Genomic DNA, 25,418 nt, shown 5'->3' with positions numbered 1-25,418 from the left:
GTCATTTAACACTTAAAAGAAAACTACTAATGATGTTTAGAAGAATCATTGCAAAGAGGAAAATAAACTAAATCAATTAATCATTAAAAGTCCCCAAACCAATGTGACGATGACCTGAATGGCGAGTGTGTGTCTAAACTCTGCTTATCTCCAGATGCTTTGAAATGATCTTTCATTAAGGCCAATTTATCCTTCCGACGCATAGCCTCTGCAACCGTCAAATCTGTCTCTGTGCGCGACCACACCCTCCATGCAGAGGTTCTGCAACCGTCGTTGCGCACCTCAAAAAAAATCCTGACTACACGTCGGATGGTCGCAAACCCACGCAGACAGCACGCGGAAGTGCGCAGACAATAGGCAGCCGTGATTGATCCTTGGTATGCCTGTCTGGCTGTCTGTGTGGTCGTCCTTCTAGATTCAGTGCCGGGGCGCCATTTTTAAAAACTGAGGTGTAATAACGACAATGGATAACTATGACGAAAGGTTGATCAAGGAGGTTCCAAAGTATAATTACTTGTACGATGCCTCAGACATGTTGTTTTGGAAAATAAACACTCCTGCCTGCGCCGCTGAAGAAATTCTCGTGACCATCCGCCGAAGTTCTCAAATAGGCTCCCCCTAGCTCTTTGGCGGGAAACTTCTGTGCGTCCCTAGAAATTCCGTGCCAACGTTGCCGAAGCATACCAGCAAAACTGTTTTGCAACCAGACCCAAGCGACATTTGATGTGTGCGATTGCAGAAGTATAATCCGCCCTTTAGAAGTGCCTTTGAGCAAATACCTTCCTGTGAGGAGGCAGTGTTGGCACCAACAACAGGCACAGGTATCCGAAGGACACCTCTCTGATTGTGGTCTCTGGGATAGAACGAGTTTAGGGTCGTCTGTCAGCTATTCAATCAGCCGAGAGTTTTAAAGCATGAGGCAAGCTTGGATTGCAGCACCAACCCTTCATCCTTAACAAACAGAGAACATAAATACGAGAAGCAGGAGGAAAATTAACGATTTAAATAAAACTATGGAGTGGTTCATGTGTTCTGATATAAACAGCTTTTTTCTCCAAAACTTATTTTGTCTGAATGAATAATTCGTCTGTTTCTGAAGCAGACGCAAAGCACTTAAATCCAGCCTGTGTGTGACATCATCTTTAAATACAGTATGGTACATCCGGTGACCGCTCCTCTCTGCGTCACACCAAGTGTTCCTGCTCCTCCCACTCCGCCGGTGACCCTCCCCCCTCCAGCTGCAGCACGGCGTCTGCGTCCCCCTCTGTGGCTGGGCCAGAGTGAGGAAGGCCGTCCCCGTGCTGGCTGTGTGACCGCGGGTGTGTGTGCACTTCGTCCAGCGACAGGTCCGACACACACCCCCTGCTCACACCCTCCTCCACGACGTCTCTATTTTCCAGCTCCAGAGAGTCGGGCCTTGACCTTTTTGGGGTGTCTCTGCCCTCCGCTGCGTCAGGCTTGCCCTCCAGGGGCTGCCATACTGGGGCGCTGGTCCTGTCCCTCTCGGCCTCGGTGTGCGTGTCGGGGGAGGAGTCAGTTTCTGTGGTAGGCGGGGACGGGATGAGAGCCAGGTTCTGCGGGTTGTTCTGGGGGTTTATGTTGTTGTTGAACCAGGCCATGATGTTGTCCAGCAGCTGAGCGCTTGCTGTGGGGTCCAAAGCCTCCAGGCTCTGAGGGTCACTGGGAGTGAAAGGGGCCCCCGGCGGAATAACTGGGGACAGCAGCAGGTCTGGCTCTGGCTCTGGTGATGGGAGGCACAACTGGATGGGAGGCTGAAGCTCTGGCCTGGGCGGCTGGTCCAGAGCATAGGTGGAAGGATGCTCTGCAGTGTAGGAGTTACCTGGCTGGTAGGAGCAGTCCCCTGTGTTATGACCCCGGTTATACAGACTAGCATGAAGGGGGTTATGAGTGCAGTCCAGTGCACAGGAGGGAGGGTGTTCACCCTCAGCCGAATAAACAGAGGAGCTACAGTAGCTCTGCTCTTTGCTGTCAGGATGAGGATCTGTGATTGAGATATGATCCAGCACACGTTGAGCTGATGTGTTGTGGTCTACTCTGTGGCTGCAGTCGCTGGAAGGAGCGGTCAGCGCACCGTGGCTGCATGTAGGCTCTGTGTCCATGTTGTGAGGAGTGGTTATGTTCCCCAGTTTCATAAGGCTGTCTCCCAGCTCCAGCAGCTCTGCGCTGAGGGTGGGAGGAGGGGGAGGCAGGGGGAGGGAGCTTAGAATAGATGGCTGTGAGGTGGAGTCTGTCCTGTTTGGGGGCCGCGGAGGATCCAGGAGGGAGGTGGGAAAGGATGAACCTCGGGCTCCTGGAGGATCTTCCATGCTAAGCGTGTGTAAGGAAGCGTCGGCCAGATCAGGACCCGGCCTCCTTTCCAGTCCTCCGTCGTGCTCCAGCTCCGTTCCTCCCTCCAGGCCCTGCTCCCTCCGGGAATCCTGGAGCGACAGCTGGATGGCGAGAAGTATGTTTGGGTCGTCTTCGTCGAGGGAGCCCAGCGCTCTTCTGCGACCTTCGGTTCTTTCTGTGGGATCTGAAACAAAAACACCAGGTTCAGCGCAGGCTTCATACTCCTCTGGAGGATGAATCGATAAAAGTGATCAAAGCTTCTGCGCGTTTCGATCGAACCAGATTAATGGAGCAATAAAGTAAAATCCTATTTGCTGGCTGTCTGCTGCTCTGATATATTAGTTATACATCAAAGCGAAAAAAGAAATTGAACAGGCATTTCTTAAAAATTAGACTAGTCTCCCCCCATATGAACAGAAGTGAAAAACCTAAATATTCAACAAAGAACGATGATTTGTGGTATGAGCAAAGCCCCAAAAAACACAATATGAAACATTTCATCTGGAAGGCTGAATACATATTAGTACAATCAATAAAGAAAATATTTTCCTTCTGCTTTAGAATCAATCAGTACTGTGTTTATACACATCACATAAAATGCCAATAAAGTAGATGTAAGTTTGTGGTTGAAAGGAGCTGCTGCAGGACCTGTGTTATCACTCCTCCTGCTGGTCTCCGGCGTGTTGCTGCTGCTTCGGAGGTTGTGCAGACTCAGCATGTCTCCTCTGCGCCGTGGTCTGTGTCTACGACGGTACTGGATGTCAGCGTAATCCTGCAGAGAGCCGTTGTGTCTGGGTTTTACTAACCACCTCAGAGCAGGTGTCTCATAATCAAGTCCAATAATGAGCAGGTGTGCGGTCACAGGAGACAGAATTGAGGCCATGCATTCGCACATTATGCCAGAGAGCTTTGGTGCATTACCTGTGACTGTCTCTCTCTGTGATCTCCTGGTCCCAGTACAGAGTGACGGCTTCCCATCTTAACACACATAAGCAAACTACGTCAGCTGCATCCATGCGTTAGGACATCATGCACCACCAGCAGGTCAGTAAAGGTTAGGGCCCTGTCACACCTTTCCGATTTAGCCAGCATATGCCCGACGTCCCAGAATCTCCTAAAATGCTGAAATACACTGAATTTTTTATGTATTTTTTTTTTTACAATTTTGGGCATATACAGAGCGCATTCATAACAAATACAGAATGTATGTCCAACAACAGCCTAACTTATGCATAATGCTTGTGCATCATTTCATGGACATTACAAAGCATCAGTTAACGCTGCTCCCCTCAGGACCCTGGAGACGCCCGGTCTGCATAAAGAGAAGTTTTTGATCGCAGTTTTAACCGTTTGCCACCTGCCAAAAAGAAATAAATAAAAAGGAAAAGGAAAAAGAAAGAAAGAAAAAAGAAAGAAGGTTTGCAGTCGCAGCAGAGTCGCTCACCCTCTGATGGGGATGAAGCCTGGAGGAGAACTTACGGTTTCCTCCTGTGAACCCCCTTTTAAACCAAAACTCTGCCCATCCACCATTATACAGTAGCTGTAAGTTAGAAACACGTTCACCGGTCATCTGAAACACGTCAGATACATTGATATGCGTTGGAGATAAGATAAATTACGCATAAGTTCTGCATAAGTTACTCCTACGTTTTGGATAAGCTAGACACCACGACTTATGAGTAACTTACACCTAACATAAGTCAAGGATCAAAATAACTTATCTGCAACTTATGGCCCACATATGGCATACATCAGATGTATTTGCCATATGTCGACGTGTGTCAGCGTGCTAATAACTTATCCAAAGTATGCCAGCATTTTTGCCAGATTTTTGGTACGTCAGGCATATGCTGGTCTAAATTGTCAAGGTGTGACAGAAGCTTTAGGAAGCATGAACAAAAATGTTTCGCTGAAAAAAAGAGTTTAATATGAAAAAACAACAGCAATTTTTCTACCTCAGGTGATGCAAAGCCGAGGTACTCCCAATCCCATGATCCCCCAGGGTAACTGAAACACACAAACACAGGTTCCCACATGTCTTTCATTTATAAAACTCTATCAAACAGCTTGATATGAATTATGGAAGACATTTCTTGGTGATAGGCTTTAATTCGAAAAATCAAAGTTCAATAAAGAAAGGGCGGTAATAAAGAAAGAAAAGTAAGACATACATTTGGAAAGGAAGAGAAGAGAGGAAAAGAAATAATGAAGCGTTGGAGGAATTAAAGACATCACACAAAAAGGAAGTGAGGTAGGACACAGAAAAAACGACAATAAAGGAAGGGAGGTAAGACAAAGAATAGGGCAGAAGAAAAGGTGAAGGAAGACAAAAGGACACAAAAATAAACAAAGAAGGTAACAAGGACAGAGGAAAGGTAGGAATAATAAGAAAGGAAAGAAGGGCACAAGAAAAAGAAGGGAAGAAAGAGGAGAGAAACTAAGGGCAGATCTCCAGCAACAGCAAAGGATGGAAGGAAGTAAAAGAGACACAAGTAGGAAACGATGGAAAAAATTAAGGAAGGAGGGAGGAGCAGAATAAAGGAGAGAAGGATGGATGGAACGTGAGGACAGAAAAAGAATAGAAAAGACAGAACGAAAACAACAGGCTCTAAACAACAGAATAATAATTTGAGTGAATATACATATCTATAGAGACTTTAGCAGCTTTACGTCCAACCTACCATCTCTGTACAGTGAACTTCATGATAAAGCAATAAGAACATAACCGTTAATAAAGAGAAGTTTGCTAACTTCCTGCGGGGAGGATCAGGAGAGTCGTTTGGAGCAACACCGCGGGCCACTGACGCCAAGAATTCCTGCCTCTTCTGCTGCACCAGCCGCGCTGCGCTGATTATTTTGTGCCGTGGCGTTCTGAGGTACGGCCGGTTGACTTTCTGAGCCAAATCCTCTACCACCATCTCCAGGTCGGTCTGGCAGAGACAGAACCACAGAGATTAAAATACCCTTGTTCCAGAAAGCTATAGAAGGTTTCCCGTTTTGTAAATCAGATGGATTACCTGCATAAGTTCAAATATCTCTTTCTGCGTGCTGCCGTGCTGCAGAAAGAAGCCGTAAGGGTAAGAGCACTTCAACACGCGCCGCGTCTTCAGCAGCTCGGTCACACCGTCCTCAATAAACCGGGTGTCTGGAGGAGTTCCCTCACCTGGACACGAAAATATTAGTGCTCTTATTCAAACAGGATGGACACACAAAGATTAAGAATGCAGGTTTTCACTCTTACGGCTAATCAGGGCTCTGCTCAGCTGCTCCATCTTCTCTTTAGCCGTTTTCAGGAGCTTCTGCTCCAACTATGGGAAGACACAGTTTGCAGGTCACAGATACGAAAAACAACATGCAGGATGTCTTAGGAGGCCAACTTGTTCAAATGTGAGTCCAATACCTTGTAGCTGTGTTCATGGTTCTTGAAGCGAGTGTAGTAGTGCATGAAACGGTCCAGCTCTTGGAAACTTTTGTGCTTCTTCTCTGCCTGAAAAAGCATGAAAATTAATGTAATTTTCGGACTATTAGCCGCACCACAATATAAGCCGCAGAAGCTAAATTGCATGATTTGTACATATACAGGCCGCATCGGACTATAAGCCGCAGGTTTTTTATGTTTAATGTTTAAGGTTTGGAGAATTAATTCAAATGGCCAATATATGGTTATTAATCCTCTAGAGATGTAACAGTCCTTAGTTGTAGCAGAACAATTGTAAGATGTCTGATTAAAATATTTTCAAAAATAATTTCCATAAATAACTGAGCACAATCCGTGCTGTGAGCATAGTTAGCATTTAGTTTACAATTAGGGTGCAATTCATGGTGAGAAATGTAAATTTTATTGAGTTTCAGGTGATATATAGATATAAATATTTACCGGTGCATGTATAAAGTATAAAGATAAACTCTGTTTTATCCTTGTACCTCCACAGTCATCTCTTTGGACTGCTCTTCTAGCTGCTGAATGATCTCATAGCGAGTACAGCGATAGTAGCCTCCCGTAGATGAGCTGTGTTTCTTCCACTCCTCCAGGCATATCCAACAGAAGTCATATTTACACTGCATGGAGAGAAACAGGCAGCAGGGTTCATCTCATGGTTTTACGGACAGAATCTTACCAAATTAAAAGCGTATATCTTCATTTTGAAGCTTTAAAATTAGCTAGGAAACTATGGTAGATATTTCTATAGCTGATAGACAAGAGGGAAAAATAAAAAAAAGGTAAAAAGTAGGAAGGACATGTAGGAGAGATTAAGGGAGGAAATATTGACTGGGAGGAACAACTGAAGCAGGGGTGATTCGATAGGAATCTCACATTTTGCAAAAGTAGGGATCAAAGTCCAATAAGACATTTTTCCTCCTATGTTCATCCACACCTGCAAACTGTTAAAATGTAATTCTAGATCTTTCCAGACTGTATATGACTCTAACAAGTACAGTTATAATCTATCATCCTTTAATCACTAATCGGTCCAAACAGAGGATTGGCTGCTTACTTTGGCACACTGCATGTGGTTGCAGCCCTCATTCTTCTGAATGGGCGACTTGCAGTTGGCACATGGTTTGGAGTTGGTCAACAACCACAGGCAGTTTGCAGCGTCCTCGTAGGCCTCGCTCACACCTGCCACTGTGTAAAAAAACAAAACAAAAGCCCAAAAACATTTAAAAAAATTCTGCCGTCAATCAGATGTAAGACAACCGAACACCTGCCAGACTGTTAAAAAGATAAATTGGAGACTTCCTGGTAGGGGGATCTGACAGCTGCAGGAAATGGACTAAAGCAAAATTTCCTGGAAAAAGAAAAAAAAAAAAAGGATGGGCTTACATTCCTCAGGCTTCATCTCTGTGACTTTCTGGAGCCAGTTCCTCCACATCTGACAATCGCATGGCTCATGGGCCTCACCGAGGCATTCCCTGCAGACATGGAGGGTGAGAAACAGAAATAAAGCACAGAGAATTAGATAATTCATCATAGAAGTGGCTTGTTTCTTTAAAATACAAAAGAAAGATCAAAGAGTTTGTCAAACCACAAGCTTAAATATTAAGTTAATCCTTTTTCACGATGTTAACACAGATTCTTGGGAGTCGGTATGTATCCATGCCTGCAGAATAATAAAACAGTGTTTACCAGCAGAACAGGTGACCCTTGCCACAGTCGACAGCTGGAGATGGCAGCAGGGGGAAGCTGTGGGGGTCGCTGTCTCCGGGGCCGGGTCTGGTGAGCCTCACTGCTCGCTCACACCGAGCCGCAGGACACCAGCGGATAGATGGATTGTTTTCCACAAAGGCCTGCAAAACACAGGCAAACATACACAAACTCAAAATATGAATAATATGAATTTTTATCCTGATATTTTCTGATAAAATCCTGATATTTTATCTTATTTTTATCCTAAAAAATATGAGTTTTTATCCAAAGATTTCAGTAATAAGCTGAACACAGCGTTTCTACCTTGATATCAAACTGCAGGTACCGCTGATCCATCTCTCTAGAGACCACGCTCTCGATCACATGAACAGGTACCAGCTGGTAACACTCATAGGCTGGGCAGAAGATATTGTGAGCATCGCCTTCCTGAATCTTTACATTAAGAAACCTGAAGAAAAAACGATAAACACAGCAAAAAGTAAAAAAAGGTCAGATTTTCACCTCACAAATACATCTACACACTGGAGCGGAGGAGCTTACCCCTCCCAGCAGCATCTGCAGAACTCATGACCACAGGACATGTCAATCGGGTCTTCAAAAACTGAGATGGAGCAGAGACAGATGCCACACTGTGAGGAGAAAACAAGAGAGTCATAATCTGTAGTTGCTTTGTTTACATAGTATTATTTCATCCATATGATCGAACAGTTCCGCTAAGCTTTAACACTGTTCGCTTTGTATTAGTGCAATGCATTTTTATTCTTTATATAACTATTTGGAGCAATACAACCGTGCAACAGTATTTAAATTGTTCATTTGTCTCATAGTTACCAAACACAAGTATTTCATTTCCGTTATGTGTGACCGAGCAAAACAAAGAGGGGAATAACTTAGGGGGAAGGAAGAATTATACAAGGTTTCATTTTTCCTGAGTCAACACGTTGGTTGATCACTCTGATCATGGCTCTACTAGCTTTGCACATCCACAACAATATTTTTCCGAACTTTTCTTCAAAATATTGCATTTGAATATATTCATTTTCAAGTCTTGCTGCTCTTAGATTTATGGTTGGACTTTGACTAGTCCTTTTAAACATGTTTTCACCTAATTTCCCTGCATTAAAATCTATTTATACCATGGTGAGGGTGAATACCTGATTCTGATTGGCTGCAGGGCATCATTAAAAAGCGTGGTAGGACACCTATAAAAAAGTTGTGCTCAATAGCCTGATTGTTTGAAATTATTGTGATGGCTTTCATTGAAGGAATACTTTATAATTACTTAATTCGCAGTGGACGCACTGCTGCTTCTAAGGCCACAGCTGGTTGCTTTGACAACGCATCATAACAAGAGATATAATAAACACATCACTGAGGTACTTCTTGTCAAAAACCTACAACTTTATCAATAAAAAAAAATTACAGTAGACAATGAAGTTGTCCAAAAGACATTTAGCGACTGTTCTTGCCTTTTGCTCTTAAAATAAGTATTAGAGATATTATAGATTTGAAATAAGATTAAGTTTTGTGCTTATTTCTAATCCAAATCATCATTTTCCCTTGACAAATTCTCTTATCTGTTCAAATCAAAGGAAAATACATTCTTTTTCAATAAATAAAAATTACTTCTGTTTAAATTTGAGCTGTTTACTCAGTTGATTATAAGTTGATTATCAGTGGACTAAGCAGGATGATGGCTGACTAGGTGTTTATTGTCAGAAATGAATAGACCGAAAGCAACTGTCTGAGTCAAAGTGAAAGGCTGTTTATAACTCCACGTCATGAAATATTTTCTGATCATGGACGCCTCACTGGGCATTATCCTTTACACGTAGCTTACACGGGTCGGGCTGCAACGTGAAACCCAGTCATGAAGCAAGTAGGTGGAGCAAAAACAACCCCCATAGCATGATACTCCCACCACCGTACTCAACCATATGGATGGTGGGTTTCAGGTGATGTATTAGTTTCTTTGTCAGACAAAGCAATTTACAAGTAAAGGTAAAGATATACATTTTCATCCTCCTCTGCATGTTTGCTAATGGGAGTCCTTATGGCTTACCATCCCAAACTGCTCTCATTCTACCATGTTTTTCATAAACAGGTCAGATTTATGGAGTTTTCAAGTAAAAGTTAACAGACATTCTGGCACCTGAGCTGTGGATCTCTGCAGCTCCTCCAGAGGCCTTTGGCTGCTTCTCTTATTAACCAGCATTTTTCTACCAACCTGTCTGTTCTGTTTCATTGTCTTCATATTTTTTTGTTCTCTAACAAACCTCTGAAGCCTTTGCAGCAATTCTGACGCTATAAAAATCACCCAAGGTTGTAATACTCAGGTGGAAAAAAAAGTGACATTTAATCCACCTAATATGATTTAAATAAGTCCCCATACTAACTAACTAATGTCAGACAACTTAAATAAGTCACTTATTTAGTGAACTGTTTACTAAATAGGTGACTCATACAGGTGACTGTTTTACTGGGTTTTATTACTTAAGGAGGACACCATATAAATGTTCTAAATGCTTCCTTTGGAAATGTTTTTAAAATTGGAGCTTTTTAAATAGATAATATAAAGATGCATCATTTTCTAATAATTTCATATCATTTACCACTTTGTGCCGTCATAAATATAAATTAAAATAAAACATTTGTTTTTGTACCACCAGCAGTTGCCTTAACCAGTTCAAGGTGCAAGATTACCATGGTTAGAAAGTTGTACCATCAATTACTGCATTTGAAAAGACCCCGACCGAATCCATATTGTGTTATAATTTGAAATGAACTGCATTAGCTTGAAAATGAATTGCACTAAATACAAACAGAGTTTCATGGATTGATACTGAATTGGCTTTAAAAATGTATTTACTCCGTTTTAAGTTCCAGATCTTTCTTTGTGCCAGATAACTTGTGACAAATTTAATTAATCAGTGCAAAATAAATCTAGTAAAATTCATTTTCAAATGAATGCATTTAATTTCCAGTTAGATGAATAGAAATTCAGTCAGGGTAATTTAAATTCTGTCTCTACTGGAACGAAGTTCTGACCATAGGAATACCCCTGTTAAGGACTCTGTAACCCATTCAACACCTAAGGTCTGAAAACATTCACAACCTTTCCCCCCAGTTGGATGTTCTGAAAGAAGAATGATTTGCACTGAATCTGCAATTTTAACTTCCCCTAAAAGCTACAATCAACCAAAGCCTATTTCTTAGTGAGGGAGCAAAGAAGAGAGGCTGCAGGAGAGATGTTAAATACCTCCACTTTCACCAGAGAAAGGAGATATCTACCTGCTTCTGCCATTAACCCATCAGACAGGTTCCACATCCCATAGTATCCTCATGAACTCTTCGCTTATTTCTCACCGTAGCAAGGCCCTCCTCTCCAGGTGTGAGGCAACTGTCAGTGGGGGAAGTGAGAGTGAGCGTCAAAGGTGAGCGTGGGGTCCTAGGGGTGCGTGGAGACGGCAATGTATCCCAGGCATTGTAGCCGCTGGGCGGAGGGGTTGGCATGGTGACACCGGAGCGCTGGCAGCAGCCTTCAGCATCAGACATCCAGGCTTCCAGAAGCTTCTCTCTGTCCCAATCTGGACAGAAGAAAGAAAATACTTAACCACCAGTATGCAAATATTCTGGAAGAATATCCGCTTTGGCTGAGTGATTATCACACCGTGCGCTCGAAGCAGGGCTTCAGCAGTGAAAAGTGGAGCTTGCAGCATGTCTGCAGTCTCGACTATCAGCATGTCCTTCAGTCGGCGTAGATCCTGAATCTTTAGTCCCTCGTAAGGCTTAAGAGGCCAGAGAAAGAGGGACAAATAGCCAGGAAAAAAAACACAAAAAGAATGAAGTCAGTTTTATTCATTAAAAATGTGAAAAAAATAAATGTGTAACAAAATGATGCAGAAATGATGGAGATGGATATGTGGGGCAGAGAGGTTGGGGGTAGTCATGGTGGTAGGATGGAGAGATTACGTATTAGCATGGATTTGGCTGCAGGACTACAGATAAAACTGGTATCTGTTGGCAGCAGCAGCTGCTGCTATACAGTAGCACAGTACTGGTTCCCTGTATGCATAGAGGCTGAGAAAGGGGAGAAGTGGTCTGGCATGTGCTTACCCTAAGAACCACTAAGCCGTGACCTTTATTAGAGAAGAAGCTCTATAAAGACTATTCTGTTGACAAAATCAATCATTTACAATGTTGGAAAGCAGAGAAGCCGATCACTTTAATCAAAATAAAAAAGGCAAGATATATTAGGCAATAAGGAAATAGCTTTTAATTTGTTTTCTTCTTTTATTTAACTTTAAGCCCTTTCATGGTTTTAATAGGAAAAAAAAACTTTAGTTTTACATGTTTGCTAACAAAATAATCTATTTCTTGTTATTTCAAAACTTAAAATCTATTTTCTGATAGAATTTTAAAACACATTTTCATGGTTTTGGTTGAGTTTTTGAAATTTAAATAAAGCATCCTAGATGAACAACTAACATAGAACAGTTTTAGAAAGGAAATATTTGATTAATAGATCTAATATAGAGAAATATAGATTTTAGAACCTCGGATCTTGATTTTTTTTTTCTTTTCTTTCGTTTGGGATTTTTCTTTCTTTGCTTAATAATGCATACCTCATTTAAGATAAAAATGCTGCAGCAATGATTAGCATTTATTTATTAAAACACCTAAGCATTATTTTATACTTATGAACTAAAAAAGTAAAAAAAAAAAAAAAAAATGTCTTTATAGACCAAAAATTCCAAGAATTAATGCTGATTCATAAAAAGTGATACAAACTACTCGTGTTTCCAGTATGATTTGCTGAGTAGCGCCAATAAAAGGAAAATTGTCCAATTTTGACCTCAAGAAAACCTATTTGGCACATCTCTTATCATAATCAAATATTGACACATCATGTTTAGGCAATAAATACATTTCCCGTGATAAATACATCTATAGATGCGTATCTAGAGGTACACTCTTTTGCAATATTAAGCAGATATAAATATGCAAGAAGCCCCAACAGCCCTGCTGCTATTGCCAACATAATGACATAAAGTCTAAAAGGTAAATACCAACCTATCTTCAATAAACATGGTCTAACTGTCATGACATTCATTTCATCCATGCGTGCATTGCCGATGAAAAAAGGGACCTCAGTATCAAAATCTTAGAAAAAGAAATTTAAGAGGTACAAGAAAGGTTCAAAATAGCTTAGGCCAGCGGGAAACTCCCAGATCTCGTGGCTTTTGTCTCACCTCCTTGTATTGCATCAGGCGGCTTTCACCGTGTGCATCTCTGCTTGACTGCTGAGCTGAGGCGCAGGAGAAAACCATCTGTGACTCCAAACTGAGCGCCAGGTCGGTGTGGTGGTGCCGCTCGGCATGGTCGCATGGCGTCAGCTTGTCCTCGTCCTCCACAAACAGATCAGCCTCGCTTTGAATCAGCAGCTAAAAACGGGTAAAATTAAAGAGGAAACAAAACTACATCTGGAGAAAACTAAATTACCCATAGAAGCATTTATTGAAGCACTTTCACTAAAGATTCAAGGGACAAATTTATCTTACCTAAAAACTAGAATAACTTGACTTTTTGTATTTTTTGTGAAAAACTGCCAAAGTGGGTCTCTTTGTGGGGGTGGAGACAAGAGAGGGGGAGAAACAGCAGCTGAATAAGAGGCCATTAAACTGCCTATAAGCAAAATGCATCTTTAATTTTCCTTAAATTTCTGTAAATTAGTGAAAAATATGGTAAAAAAAAAAAAGAAAATACAACTGAAGAGAGCATTTAAAAATAAAAATAAAAACACAACCTACTGTTTTTTAACCCCTGCGTCACATATCACAAACCTCACTGTGCTTCATCAAGATCTCAAGCAAAATATCAACACAATACAAAGTCAATCTTCTGGAAAAGAAGGAAAATCATAACAGTTCTTAGATCTGCCACACAAAAAAAGAATAAAATCTGAGCAGCCCCACTTGAGACACAAGGCTTCTCTCATATAAAGCTTCATCTACAAAGAAAACCTTAAGCTTGTGGATAACTTAACATTAAAAAAAATCCATAGCTCTGCTAACATTAGTTAATGTTATGTGACCTCTTTAGAATAATTAATAATTCCAGGTTTAATAATGTGCCTTTCATATATATGATGGTGTTAATTCGAAAAGAGCTTTAAATATGCTGTTTTTAGGTTAAACAGAATAAAAGCACCGCAACTTTTTGTTTGCTGCAGAATGAATCAGTTGAAATCTGACTAGTCTTAATATGAGCTGATATTTACTGCGGCTCTGCATCCAAAATGAAAGAACATAAATAAAAGGAAAGTTTCAAAAGTTCAAAGCTGGTAGAGACATGGTCCAGAAGACGCGCAGCAATGACTGCACTGAAAAATGCATTCTTGTTTTATTTGGGAAGACATTGATTTCCTTTCACCCAAGTTACATACATGTACTTTAAAATTTTTTTTAAAGTGAATGAAAAGCTTGGCTTGGTGAGTTTTTGTGTTGTTTTTTTAAGAGTATGTCATCTTAACTACAGTCTCACCTCCACGCAGCTCTTCATTCCTGCAGCAGCAGCGTAGTGCAGACAGGTGCTGTGGTGGTTGTCGGTGGTGTTCACGTTGGCCTTCTCATACTGGCCACTTTCCAGCCTAGCTCCAGTCCAGCTCAGGATCATCTGCCCTCACATCATTTGTTTTTTGGTTGTTAACTTTGTTGAAAGAGCATGTAAACCAGGTATCATTGGTTTGGTCGTACCTGGAGGCAGTCTGAGCGGCGCTGCTCATCCCTCTGCGGTCGGGCCAGCCGCGGAGACAGCGCTCCCTCTGGCAGAAGCAGGATCTGCGGGCCTTGGCACAGCACGTGGAGGCACGTCTCATTGTGCACATTACGCTTGTTTGGGTTTCCCTCTTTGCTGAACAGGAACGACCTATTTGGAGCAACCAAGAGAGAAGACAATAGGTGAAAAGCAGAATAAAAACAGTGTGTCGGAGGAATAAATAAGAAATAATCTGGAAAGGAAGGCTCAAGAAAATACAAGACAAGAAAGAATAATAACACAGATGCCCGGAAATGTCAGGACACTCCAGAGGAAGAGCAGATAGAAGGAGGAGAGGCAAAATGATAAAATATCGACCATTTCTGTTCAACATCTCTGAGATAATTGTCATGCTGGCTGACACATGGGGATTAAACGAATGAGCCTGTTGCAAGAGTCAGGATGTTGCTGTAGTTCTGTTTAGCAAATAGTTTTCCTTTTGCCGTTTGTCTGTCAAAGTCCCCATTTACAGATTAGAGCTTTTATTTGGCACCGTGATGCTTATTCAACGGAAAAGGATGAACTCAGATAACCTGATTCTTTTAGATCTATGAGTCTTTCTCATTCCAATTTAATAAGAAATAAAACAAGACATAACGGATTATAAAAATCAAAAGCCTGTTCCCCTTAAAATGTGACAGTTTAACTCACGATAGGTTATTCAGACAAGCCTCACAATGTCCTTAAAATCTATCCTAGATGATTCGCTCACCATAACCATCTTAGGATCCAAATGATCCAAAAGATATTTGCCTGTAAATGTGCAACAAACACGTGAAAACGTTTGTTATTAGTATTTCTCCACATCATTATTAGTATTTCATTATTATTAGTATTTCTCCACATCTATTTTCCTTTTTGAAGCAAAGCTACTCAACAGCTCAGCACCCTTCATAAAAAAAAATAATAATAAAAAATAAAAAAGTATTTAAAACTGAATATTTTAAAGTAAAATAATGTAAATTTACATTTTTGTAGGGAGGCCACTAAAAAGCATTTGCATCCTAATGTCCCAGTGTTGCAAAGAAGAAAGAATTTGAGAATAAAAACAAAACAAAAAGAGATAAAAAAAAATAAATCTTTAGGATGATGGTTATAATTAGGTTATTTAAATTAGCTCCAATGTCACACCACATCTGTAACAGCTTTTACATAAAATAATTAGGGATCCACGATATTGGGATTTTGGCCGATATCCGATATGCCGATATTTTAAAACTCACGTAGCCGATAACCGATACCGGTGTTAAAGTTGGACAAATATAAGTAGTCATTGAAAATAGCAGTTTTGTTATCCATTTCTGACACTTTGAAAAATAATATACTCAAATATATTTTCATATGCTGATATCAAATTGATTTTTAAAAACGCGGTATCGATCTATTTTACTTTCAAAATCTCGTGATATTTCATCGTTCTGTTACAAACTCTCGTGATATTTTGCTAATTCTCGTGAGATTTTGTTAGTAAAATAGATCGATACTGCGTCAATATATCAACATATAAAAATATGGCAAAGTTTCGTGAATTTTCGGGGGATTTCGTAGAATAACGATGACATATAGCAATATTTCATTAATAAAAGAGATTGATATGGTGTTTTTAAATGGCAATATACAGTATCAGCATATGAAGATATTGTGATATTTTAATGTATCAATATTTTTTCCCTCGTCTTTAGAAGTTTTTAAGGAAGAAGAAGTAGTATTTTTTTTTAGACTATAGAAACTCAGAAGCTGATCAAATATCAGGTTAAATATCGGTGGGGTGGCCGATGTCCGATATTCAGTTTTAAGGCTGATACAGGCCGATACCGATGGTGGGCCGATTATATTGTGCATCCCTAAAAATAATGGCTAAGAAAAAAAAAATGTAGGTGTGCATCAGTATAAAAATTTTGTTCACTAACAATATAACTTGTTAACATTGCCGTTGATTACATAGGGCATTTGGGGCTGTTCCTTAAGGTCTCTGAATGGGGTGTGTAACATTGGTTGGGCTGAAAATGGCATATTTGCTGTCCTATGAGCCCTAACGCAAGCCTGTTGAATTCGCCTGTTTTATGGTGGAAGTTTAGAATTGTGAGATTTGGAGAGAAAGGAGGAGTCGATGGGGTTTGAACTTCTCTGTACGTCCATTTCACCCACTGAACTATCGTTATCCATCTATGACGATGAAAACTCGGTTTTGCATTCTATGATCCCTTTAAGTCACCAACATATCGATACCAATCATGAAAAAAATACATACATACAATGCATTGAATAAAATGTATATATTGCGCTTTCTAAAATAAATCGAGAAAAACAAAGAAGGTGACTTTTTAACTTGTCTTTGGCATGAAATATTGAAGTTAAGCATGGCAAGCTAATAAAAAGCCGTCTCCATTGGATCGGCAAAATTGCAAAAAAAAAATTCCTGTTTGCTCCGTCTGCTTCCCTTTTATCCAGCTGGTGTTTTTTTACAGCAGCATATCACTAAATATCTTCTGACGGTTAAATATTGTTACTAAATTATACAAATTAACAATTACAACCCCACTGCAAGTTAATTGATTTTAGCAGCTTATTATTTTTGATAAGAATATTAAATATCACACCCTTCTGTCATTTATACCCATCAGGCCTGCTTACTCTTTTAAAAGATGAGTGATTAGGACCATTAATTGAACTGGTCTAAGTCAGAGCGCAGATCAAAAACCAGAAACTTAAAATACAAAATAAAATAAAAAAGAAATCGAAACCACTAAATCACCCCTCCCATGGTAGCTATATAAACCACTATCTCCCTACTTTGGCAAACAAAGACAGTCGGGAGCGTGAGTGTGTTCACACCTGTGTTTAACTTCTACCTGGATGTAATCAGAACATCCAGGACAACCAGTTCATTTCCTGGTCTGAACGGGGCAGAAGAATCAAAAGTGCTTCCGAATATGCAGCCCTGCATTTCCCCGCTCGACCCACTTATCCTGTCAGCCACAGGCCCCTGCAGCCTGCTCTAATCACAGCACACAGCCAGTTCACTCGCACAGTAATAAGCATTAATTATTCCCTCTCAGCTCCAAACCAATACCCCGAGCCTCAACACATTTACATGCACAAAAGCCCTCCGTTCGAGCTGAACAGAGTTGAGTCCAACTTGGAAAAAAGCTCTCGGGGGTCAACTTTAAGAAAAACATGGGGTAAAAATGTATAGGTCTCTGTGGGAAATGAAGGTTTAAAATTCTTAATGAGTAGAAAGGATTATTAAGGTTACACTTCCTGATCTTCGTCCCTTTTCCTATAGAAGTTGTGTTTGTTTCCCTCAGTTTTCTCAGAGGAATATATCACAAGCCAACTTTAGAAGCATGACTAAGAATGAACGAGACGTGTTAAAAATAATTTGGGAAAGGGGGGAAAAAAAGAAACCCTAACTGTGCACCCAGCCTGTCTTCTTATAATAGTCCGTATTTTGTCTGAGATTTCTCCGCTTGTCTCCGTCCAAGTGAGGCTGCTGGAACAAAGAAGCATTTCCTGCAACGCTTATCAGAAGGGAGCGCAACATTCAGCACGCCTCCCAGGCCTATTATAGGTTAGTGGAAAGGAACACAAATAGCACACCAATTGATTCGCCGTGTGCAATGTTCTCAGACACATTAAGCAGCCCTTGATTTTTTCCCCCACAGAACCTAAATGTTCATGCACACATGCAGATGCACATATAATTGACTGGCTTTTTCCAACAGCTTCCTGTTTGAATGGTGGAAAGAAAGGCTAAGGAGGAGATAAAAGGCCCTGACTAAATATCCAGCTGTCTCTGCCAGCAGTAAAAAAAAAATCTCTACAGGAGGAACAAAAAACAACACACTGATGTCTCAATCCACATTTGTTCCTTAGGTTGACCATTATATTTTGACTTAAGACGTAGCAGGGCTGCTTAAGGCCTCTTGTCTTGACAGTGTTGTTGTCAGACCAGTTGTTCAAGAGCAGATACTTTAATCGAATGTGAAGAAACTGAGACTCCCAACAGCACAATGCAGAGGATTACAATCTAATAATACTCTTACAGGGGAGCTGTTGAGATTCAGCATTGTACTTTCATTAAGTAGAGAAGACCCTGAAGAAATTGTTCCTAAAATATGAGCACAACCTACATCAAAAAGTGAATATAATCCATAAAGAAAAGTAAGACGGATTCTTCTTTCATAAATCCATGTTCAGACGTCGGCTTAATTAAATCCTTCTCCACATCTTCAGCTTGTAAAACAATGCTGATGACCTGGTATATATATATATATATATATATATATATATATATATATATATATATATATATATATATATATATAAATTAAACTAACTCTGACACCAAATGATAACACTGCACTTTTTTTTTTATAACAGGTCTAGTAATGCTTATAAAGAGGTGTTGTACTACACTTCAGGGTATAACAATCGAGATCGTTGACAAATTATATATGTTAATTATATCTTCAAATATTGTTTTATAAAACAAGTTGCATCTGTTTAATTTGGGGTTTTACCATTTTAGTCGCGGTTCGACACGCTACTTATTTAATTAGCCAATATTTATTTCAGTCCAAGCAGTCCTTCCCAAACTTGAATATTCATACTGCGACAATTATAACTCTAAGTATATGGTAGGGTTCTTATATTTTACAACTGCAAGATTTCTGAAAGGGTTTCAAGGAGAAAGTAGGACGTAAGAAGACCCCTTTATTCAACACCGGCCACTCTGAGGACAATTACAGTAAAAATTCAACCGGACCTCCAATGGAATGGCTTAGATTAAGGCATATCGTTAAGCTAGAATGGCCTAGTCAAAGTCACTACCTAAACTTAAATGAGAATCTCTGAAGACTCTTAACCATTACTGCTCAGCCTCCAAATCAAGCAATTGGCTGAGAAAATCAGACTTCCAAGCAGAAAGAAATACCCAGATAGACTAAAACATCGACTCAAAAGCCCCCCCCCCTAAAAAAACAAAGAAACAAAAATCGAATATGTTGATATAATTGCGGGCTACCATATCTTCCGGCATTATTTGGATGTCCTAACTAGAGCTGCAACAATCAATCGGATTAATCTTGATTAATCGATTATTGAACTAATTTAGTAATCGATTAAATGGAGTGTAGAGACTCTAAAACATGTCTTTAGCTGACAGAGCAACCCAGTTAGAGCAGTAACTATACCAAAAGTGTAAAAAAAACAAACGATGTAAACATCTTGCATTTAAGATAAAAAAAAATGTGTCTGTCAATTTGCTCTATCTAGATCTCCTCAAGTGGAAATGTCCTAAATTCACCTGGTTTAATTTTATAAAAAAGTCTTCTTTAAGGAACCTTTGGCCATCTGTTTATTAATTGATTAAATCAAAAAAATTATTTGCATTATTTATTACTCGATTTGCAAAAATAATAGTTATAACCATAGTTAGAACAATATATTCTAAACTGCTACCCAGGAAGACTGTTTTCATGCTCTTACGTAACGGCTACTCTATCTTGTAGATCTTGTTTTAGCAGCACTCAGCATTAGTGCAGTGATGTTTGTAAAGCTCTTTGCAAACTCATTTCATAAATGCAGTTTAAAACAACTTGCCAAGTGCCGTTTGCGACTGTTTATAGAGAATGGCTGGCGATAACCGTACGTGACAGGGACCCCTGTGACTTTGCAGGGGTGTTTAAACTGATATACTGTTAAAGATTCTGTGTTTTCTATTCTTTTTAAATTAAAAATAGTACATATTTAGATTATTTTTATTCAGATCAGTGTTTATTCAGATAAACACTAATGAAAAAAGAAGACTGCTAATGTATTTAAAGATAAAGTAGCAAAACATATTTAATCAATTACTTATCAGCAACAGCAAATGTGGAAGTACAAACCAGAGACCAGCTTCGTCATTTTAAACTTAGGTCATAGGCATTCGTCTAAGGAGGGGATGTTCCAGGAAAATCTCCAAGATTAGCTACTGTAGCTCTCAGAAGAGAAAGAAATCATCAAAAAATGTGAACTCTTCACGTTCATATATAGGATAAAAGTTCAGTGTCATGATAACAAAAAGATAGAAAGACCAGAGAAGTGTAGTTTGGTTGAAATTGATTAAATTAGACCTTTTTTCTCACCTTATTTTAACCAACTGAAAGTCTTATTGAATAGTCTCCTTTTAAAATATGAAATATAACTGGTGACATATAGTACACTGTAGCAGGTTTAGTGGAAAGCAAACAGGAGATATAACGTATATCTACAAGAAGCATGGTGGTGCAGGGATGACGATCTGGGCTTACCACAAGGCTGCCATGCATTTCTGTAATTTTCAGCTAAATGTGAGGTTATATCCTTGGTAGTCAAACTGGCAGTTACATAAGAAATAACTCTGAAAGCAGAGAAAATAAAACCTGCAACACAGTGGAAAATAAAACGCAGACCGAGCTGTGGGAGATTTAAGGTCAAGGACGTTTCTAGGGTGTAGTTTTGTTTGAGGGGAAACAAATGCTTACTGATCAGTGTCTCTGATCAACTTACCTTAAAATTTTATGAGATCTTTTTTTTCAGGGATTAAATTAGTAATGGAAGATAATTGTATAACAACGGCCTGTGATGCAACTGTTTTTTTTTTGCCCCTGTAACTGCAGTTTCATAACAAATTAAGTGAGATTTCATTTCTTTTAAACTCAAGGCTGATACATTTCCTTGTGGACTGTGGCGTCATTCAGAATCTCTGTGATGAACCTATTCTTTTCCATCTCAATTCACTCATGACTCATTGCTTTTCTTGATATCCGCCTGAAAAAAAGTAAAAAAAAAAAAAAAGTGAATAACAAACCTGAGCAGCCGAGTCATGGCATGGCGACATACGTAGTGCAGAGGTGTGTTATGCTGGTACTGCTCCCCGTATGATGCGTTTGGGTCCAGGCCGTCCCTGAACTGAGGGTTGCCCTCATACAGCTGCCAAGCCAGTGCCTCGTCCCCGCTCACCAGCGCCTTGCGGAACTTGGTGGCCGTGTTGCCCATTGCGCTCCGCTTGCAGTGGGCCCCCTACTGGGAGCTGTGGCAGATCACTCAATGCTTGCCTACACCTCACTCTTCCTCCTCCTCCTTTTCTGCCTCCCCCGTTCACCGCAGGTCACACTTTAAAGCAACATGCTTCTGCATCCTCCTTCCCTGCACATAAGAGAAAGGCAGGAGATTGATTGGAGGAAACAGTGCCACACAGGAGGAGGACTAAGTAAACAGAAAGAAAAAAGGTTATGAAGGAAATGACAGGGAACTTTGAAGTTGCGATAAAGAAAGAAAAGATGGAGGGAAAGAGCCCCAATCGATCAGCGCATCGATTGATCAGCTGATGTTCTGCAACGAGGACGTTATCTCCGCAGACATAAAAGAAAACAGAGAGAAGGACCAAGAAAGGAAGGAAGATAAGAACTGAGAGGTAGAAGCTAGAAGAGTCAGTTAATGATACCCGTTATTGATCTGCAAGTCAGATGATGAAAAGCATTGTCAATATCACCACAGCTGGCCACTGGGGAGTCTAGAGGGAAATAGCTGCATATTATTACACAGTTTATACACTTTCCAGGCACTGAAGGTCTGAGAGCGAGTTAAACCATGCAGCACTGATGCACCGAGCCGGAGCAGTTTTACTTTCTCTGGTCAGCACTAAACCCAAAAATCACAGCAATGGCTGCTCCCACAGAAACGCTGATAATAAAAAGAGTCCCGTCATTTTTGCTTTATGTCCAGACAGAGATGCCAGGTTGGATTAGAGAGCTTTCTTTATCAGCTTATCTTTACTTACTTTATTTATTTTTTTTGAGTGACAAGAGCAAAAAAAAAAAAAAAAAAATCTGTAATGAAGCCAAATATCTTTATCCCAGCAATGTTAATCCTCTGATCTGTTCTCATTTATGAGACTTTTTCTTTAGATATGACAAACAGAGAGGGAGACAAACACAAACAAACACAGCGTCTTCCTCTGGTAGCATGTTGTACATAATCACCGTCCTTATCAACGTGTTCTACTTCGTTTCCTTCCTGATCCTCCCCACCTCTCTCTCTTCCTTAGAAACAGTTTAGTCTGTGTAAAACGCACGAGCATACACACAGCAATGTCCCGTAACGAGTGAAGTGTGTGACGAGTGCATGGGTCTGCGTGCGTGCTGGGCTGCCGAGTGTATCATTACAGTCCTTAGTCTATAGCCATCTGTCTGGTCTTTACAAAAAGACCTGAGCTTTGAAACCTCTCAATGAGCCCCCCCCCAATCACATGACGATGAAGCTGCCAAGAATGAGAACATTTCTAAGTTCTCTTAAAACATTCTGCTTCTCAATAGAACCAGACTGGTGAAGTCAGTAGCAACAGTTAATGGGTCAGTCTGTCTGCCTCCCTCCCTCTTTTTTTTTTTTTTTTTTTGCACAACAATTTACTTCCAGTTCACTTCACCCTCTCTGCCTCTTTTACTAAATAAGGGCAGGGAGTCTGGTGAAGAAGGAACCTAGGAATTCCAGGGATTACACAGGTTGAACTTGGCGGCCTTCCTGAAAGTTATAATGCAGTGTAAGAGGAACACGTCACCCAGTGGTCAGAAACGTTGGACCGATTCCGTGCAAACTTTTCAGTGTAGAAAGCAGATATATAAAGCTTATCATGGAAAAACCCACAAAGAGTAATACGTTTAATTTATTCCAGCAGGCTGCTCAAGCCTGATTTAAACAGTTCCCACTCAGTTGTTTCGGAATAGGTTAAGAAAACAAAACTAGAGGAAAGACTGATGATTGGATGAATTTTGTCAATTTGTCGTGATCTTTAAGCAACAATCAGAAAACTGATCAAATGCAAGCACAGAGACAGTATCAAAGTTTAGTTCAGACTGCGGTTTAAAGTATGTTTAAGGTGTTATTTTTTTCATACCCGGATTTATGATTAACAAATAAAATGACAAATTCTCCAAGCTTCAGGGAAACAAGTTATTTCTATTGCTGCTAAAGATCAAATAAAAAACAATTATTAAATTATTAAGAAACAAATGCTTCACATTATTTTCCTTTAATTTTTCTACATTCAGGAAAATAAAGACAGAAAGAAATCCATACTAAACATTTTGCATTTCTGCCCTTCATTCATTGACACAAGTAGCCTATATTAAACTAACATTTTAGGGTTATCTACTCAGTCATCCAGCTGGCTGCTTAACAGACTTCCTGATTTGAAACCAGTCATGCATCAGAACCAGCATTATTTTTCACAGTAACGTGAGCTCACTGGATAACCTGTTGGGGAAGCCTTTGCTCCTCAAAATGCATCAGTGGCCATGGCTCACCGTTTCCTTGTTGCCAGTTCCTTCCTCTTCCATCACAGACTGGGAACACCACATAAGAACTACAATTTTACACACTTAGCTTTTATCAGCCTTACTTAGATGCTTGCCTTTTACTGTTTTTGTATTCTAACAAATCTGCTTTGAGGACACAGCACTTACCACACTGCCTTATATATCCCAACCAATCACAGGTTTCATATCTGTGTTATTTGCTACACTGGGCAGTATGCATATAACACCTAAATGGGGTAAAACCAATAAGTCATTCAGCTTCTTTACTTTACATAGAAACACCTAACAGGAAAATGTACCTTTTTTTTTTAAAGAAAAGAAAAGTTAAGACAGTTCTTCCAATTAGCTAGAAAGCAACATGAAGCAATAGGTGGAGGAGGGGCAGCATTGTGTTACTATGCATCTCTTTATAAAGTCCTTTAAAGTTACTTCAGTTATAGTGGTTATAATAAAAACCTTTTGTTCCTTATTACGTAATACTAATCAAGGTCTGGGAATAAATAATCTGTTATTAACTAAGACTAATACTTAACAAGATTTTTTAATATAGTCATATAAGTGGAATCCAAGAATAACATCAAGTTAATAGCATTTTTTGTAAGTGAAACCACCTTCACTGCTCCTCGCCTCATAAAACAATAACAGGATGGTGAATAATCCCCTCATCTGCTACAGTTTAACAGTAGTTTAACAAAGTCTATTTGTCCAAACAGTTATAAAACTTGTTGAAGCAGCTGTGATGACACACGGAGCGACTTTTAGCCAAATTAGCCTAGTCACAGTGGATCAGCTACATATCCAGGTCAGACCTCGGCTTGTTTCCATCCAGAAATGGAGCAGCAAACAGCCCACTTCTCTCTGCATGTGTTTGACCATGCGGCCCCCCCTCGGTCTCTCTCTTTTTCTTTTTAACGCTCCTTTGTTTCAAACCCGCTGACAGTTTGTATGGATCACCAACCAAACAATGGGGAGGTGTGCATAAATGCTGCAAGTTATGAGCTTTTATGTTCGCTCTAACCCGTTTACAGCTCAGCTGTTTAAAAAAACGGTTTATTTTGGGAGAAGCGTTACCACCAACAGCCCCTAGAAAAACACCCAGCAGCCTCCCTCGGTGCTGTTACCGCGGCTAGCCAGCTGTCTCTGCGTGTTTCTTCTATGGTTAGCTGTTTGTGTGTTAGCTCCAGCTGCCTTTACTTACACGTATGGGAACTGGGGTGCCATCGTCTAACAAATGTCATTCGCTTCTCCGGGTTCCGTTTTGCTTAAGCATCCTCTCAGCCAGCTGAGCCCGGCGGCAGAGGACGGGAGAGAAGATGCTGCTGACAGCGGACTCTGCTCCGGCTTTACTTTTGTTGTTGCTAACACACAGAGCAGGATACAGCGCGCATGCGCAGTTCTGACAAAGAGACCCCTAGACAAGTGATGTAAGCGCTGACGTCTCGCTATGGTGGTCCGCCTACTTCCTGGCAAACAGACAGCTGACAAAAAAAAAAAAACCAACAACAACAAAAAAACGATAATGATACTCAAAAGAACTTTACTGTGATCAGACCCGTAGCCAGCATTGAGAAAAACCGAGATCATGTCCTCGGTATTTTCCCAGTTTTTGAAAAAATATTATTATTTTTTTATTCAAAGAATCAGATATTTTTTAATATTGCCAGAAGGAAATTACTTTATTACACACATTCAACACATGCCGTGACCCGGATTTTACCCGGGGTTGCTGCGGCCACAACGCAGAGTACTAACCACTATACGAT

At 40.2% G+C, this 25,418-nt stretch overlaps 1 protein-coding gene across 3 annotated transcripts; it reads right to left on the bottom strand.

The window, feature by feature from the left end:
• Positions 1-630: 630 nt before the first annotated feature.
• On the bottom strand, positions 631-25,036 carry LOC119795317 (ankyrin repeat and IBR domain-containing protein 1-like). 3 transcript variants are annotated; one of them, XM_038303255.1, is made up of 22 exons: positions 24,854-25,036; positions 21,786-21,854; positions 21,150-21,487; positions 14,254-14,425; positions 14,042-14,173; positions 12,751-12,942; positions 11,169-11,286; positions 10,865-11,085; positions 8,039-8,127; positions 7,802-7,946; positions 7,478-7,638; positions 7,175-7,263; positions 6,846-6,976; positions 6,274-6,408; positions 5,750-5,836; positions 5,591-5,657; positions 5,367-5,512; positions 5,101-5,279; positions 4,305-4,356; positions 3,271-3,327; positions 2,998-3,121; positions 631-2,533 (listed from the first exon to the last, which is right to left on the bottom strand). In XM_038303255.1, the coding sequence occupies exons 3-22, from the start codon at positions 21,335-21,337 to the stop codon at positions 1,185-1,187; spliced, it is 3,834 nt and encodes a 1,277-aa protein (XP_038159183.1). In that variant the 5' UTR covers positions 21,338-21,487; positions 21,786-21,854; positions 24,854-25,036; the 3' UTR covers positions 631-1,184. The 3 variants fall into 3 exon arrangements, with proteins under 3 accessions (XP_038159183.1, XP_038159182.1, XP_038159184.1); XM_038303254.1 differs by lacking the exon at positions 21,786-21,854; XM_038303256.1 differs by lacking the exons at positions 3,271-3,327; positions 21,786-21,854.
• Between the last annotated feature and the right edge of the window lie 382 nt (positions 25,037-25,418).

This window comes from Cyprinodon tularosa, unplaced genomic scaffold, assembly GCF_016077235.1.
Source record: "Cyprinodon tularosa strain WSP-4 unplaced genomic scaffold, ASM1607723v1 ctg509, whole genome shotgun sequence".
Lineage (NCBI taxonomy): Eukaryota > Metazoa > Chordata > Actinopteri > Cyprinodontiformes > Cyprinodontidae > Cyprinodon > Cyprinodon tularosa.
The sequence above is the reverse complement of the archived record's forward strand: the minus strand, read 5'-3'. Positions and strand labels throughout refer to the sequence as shown.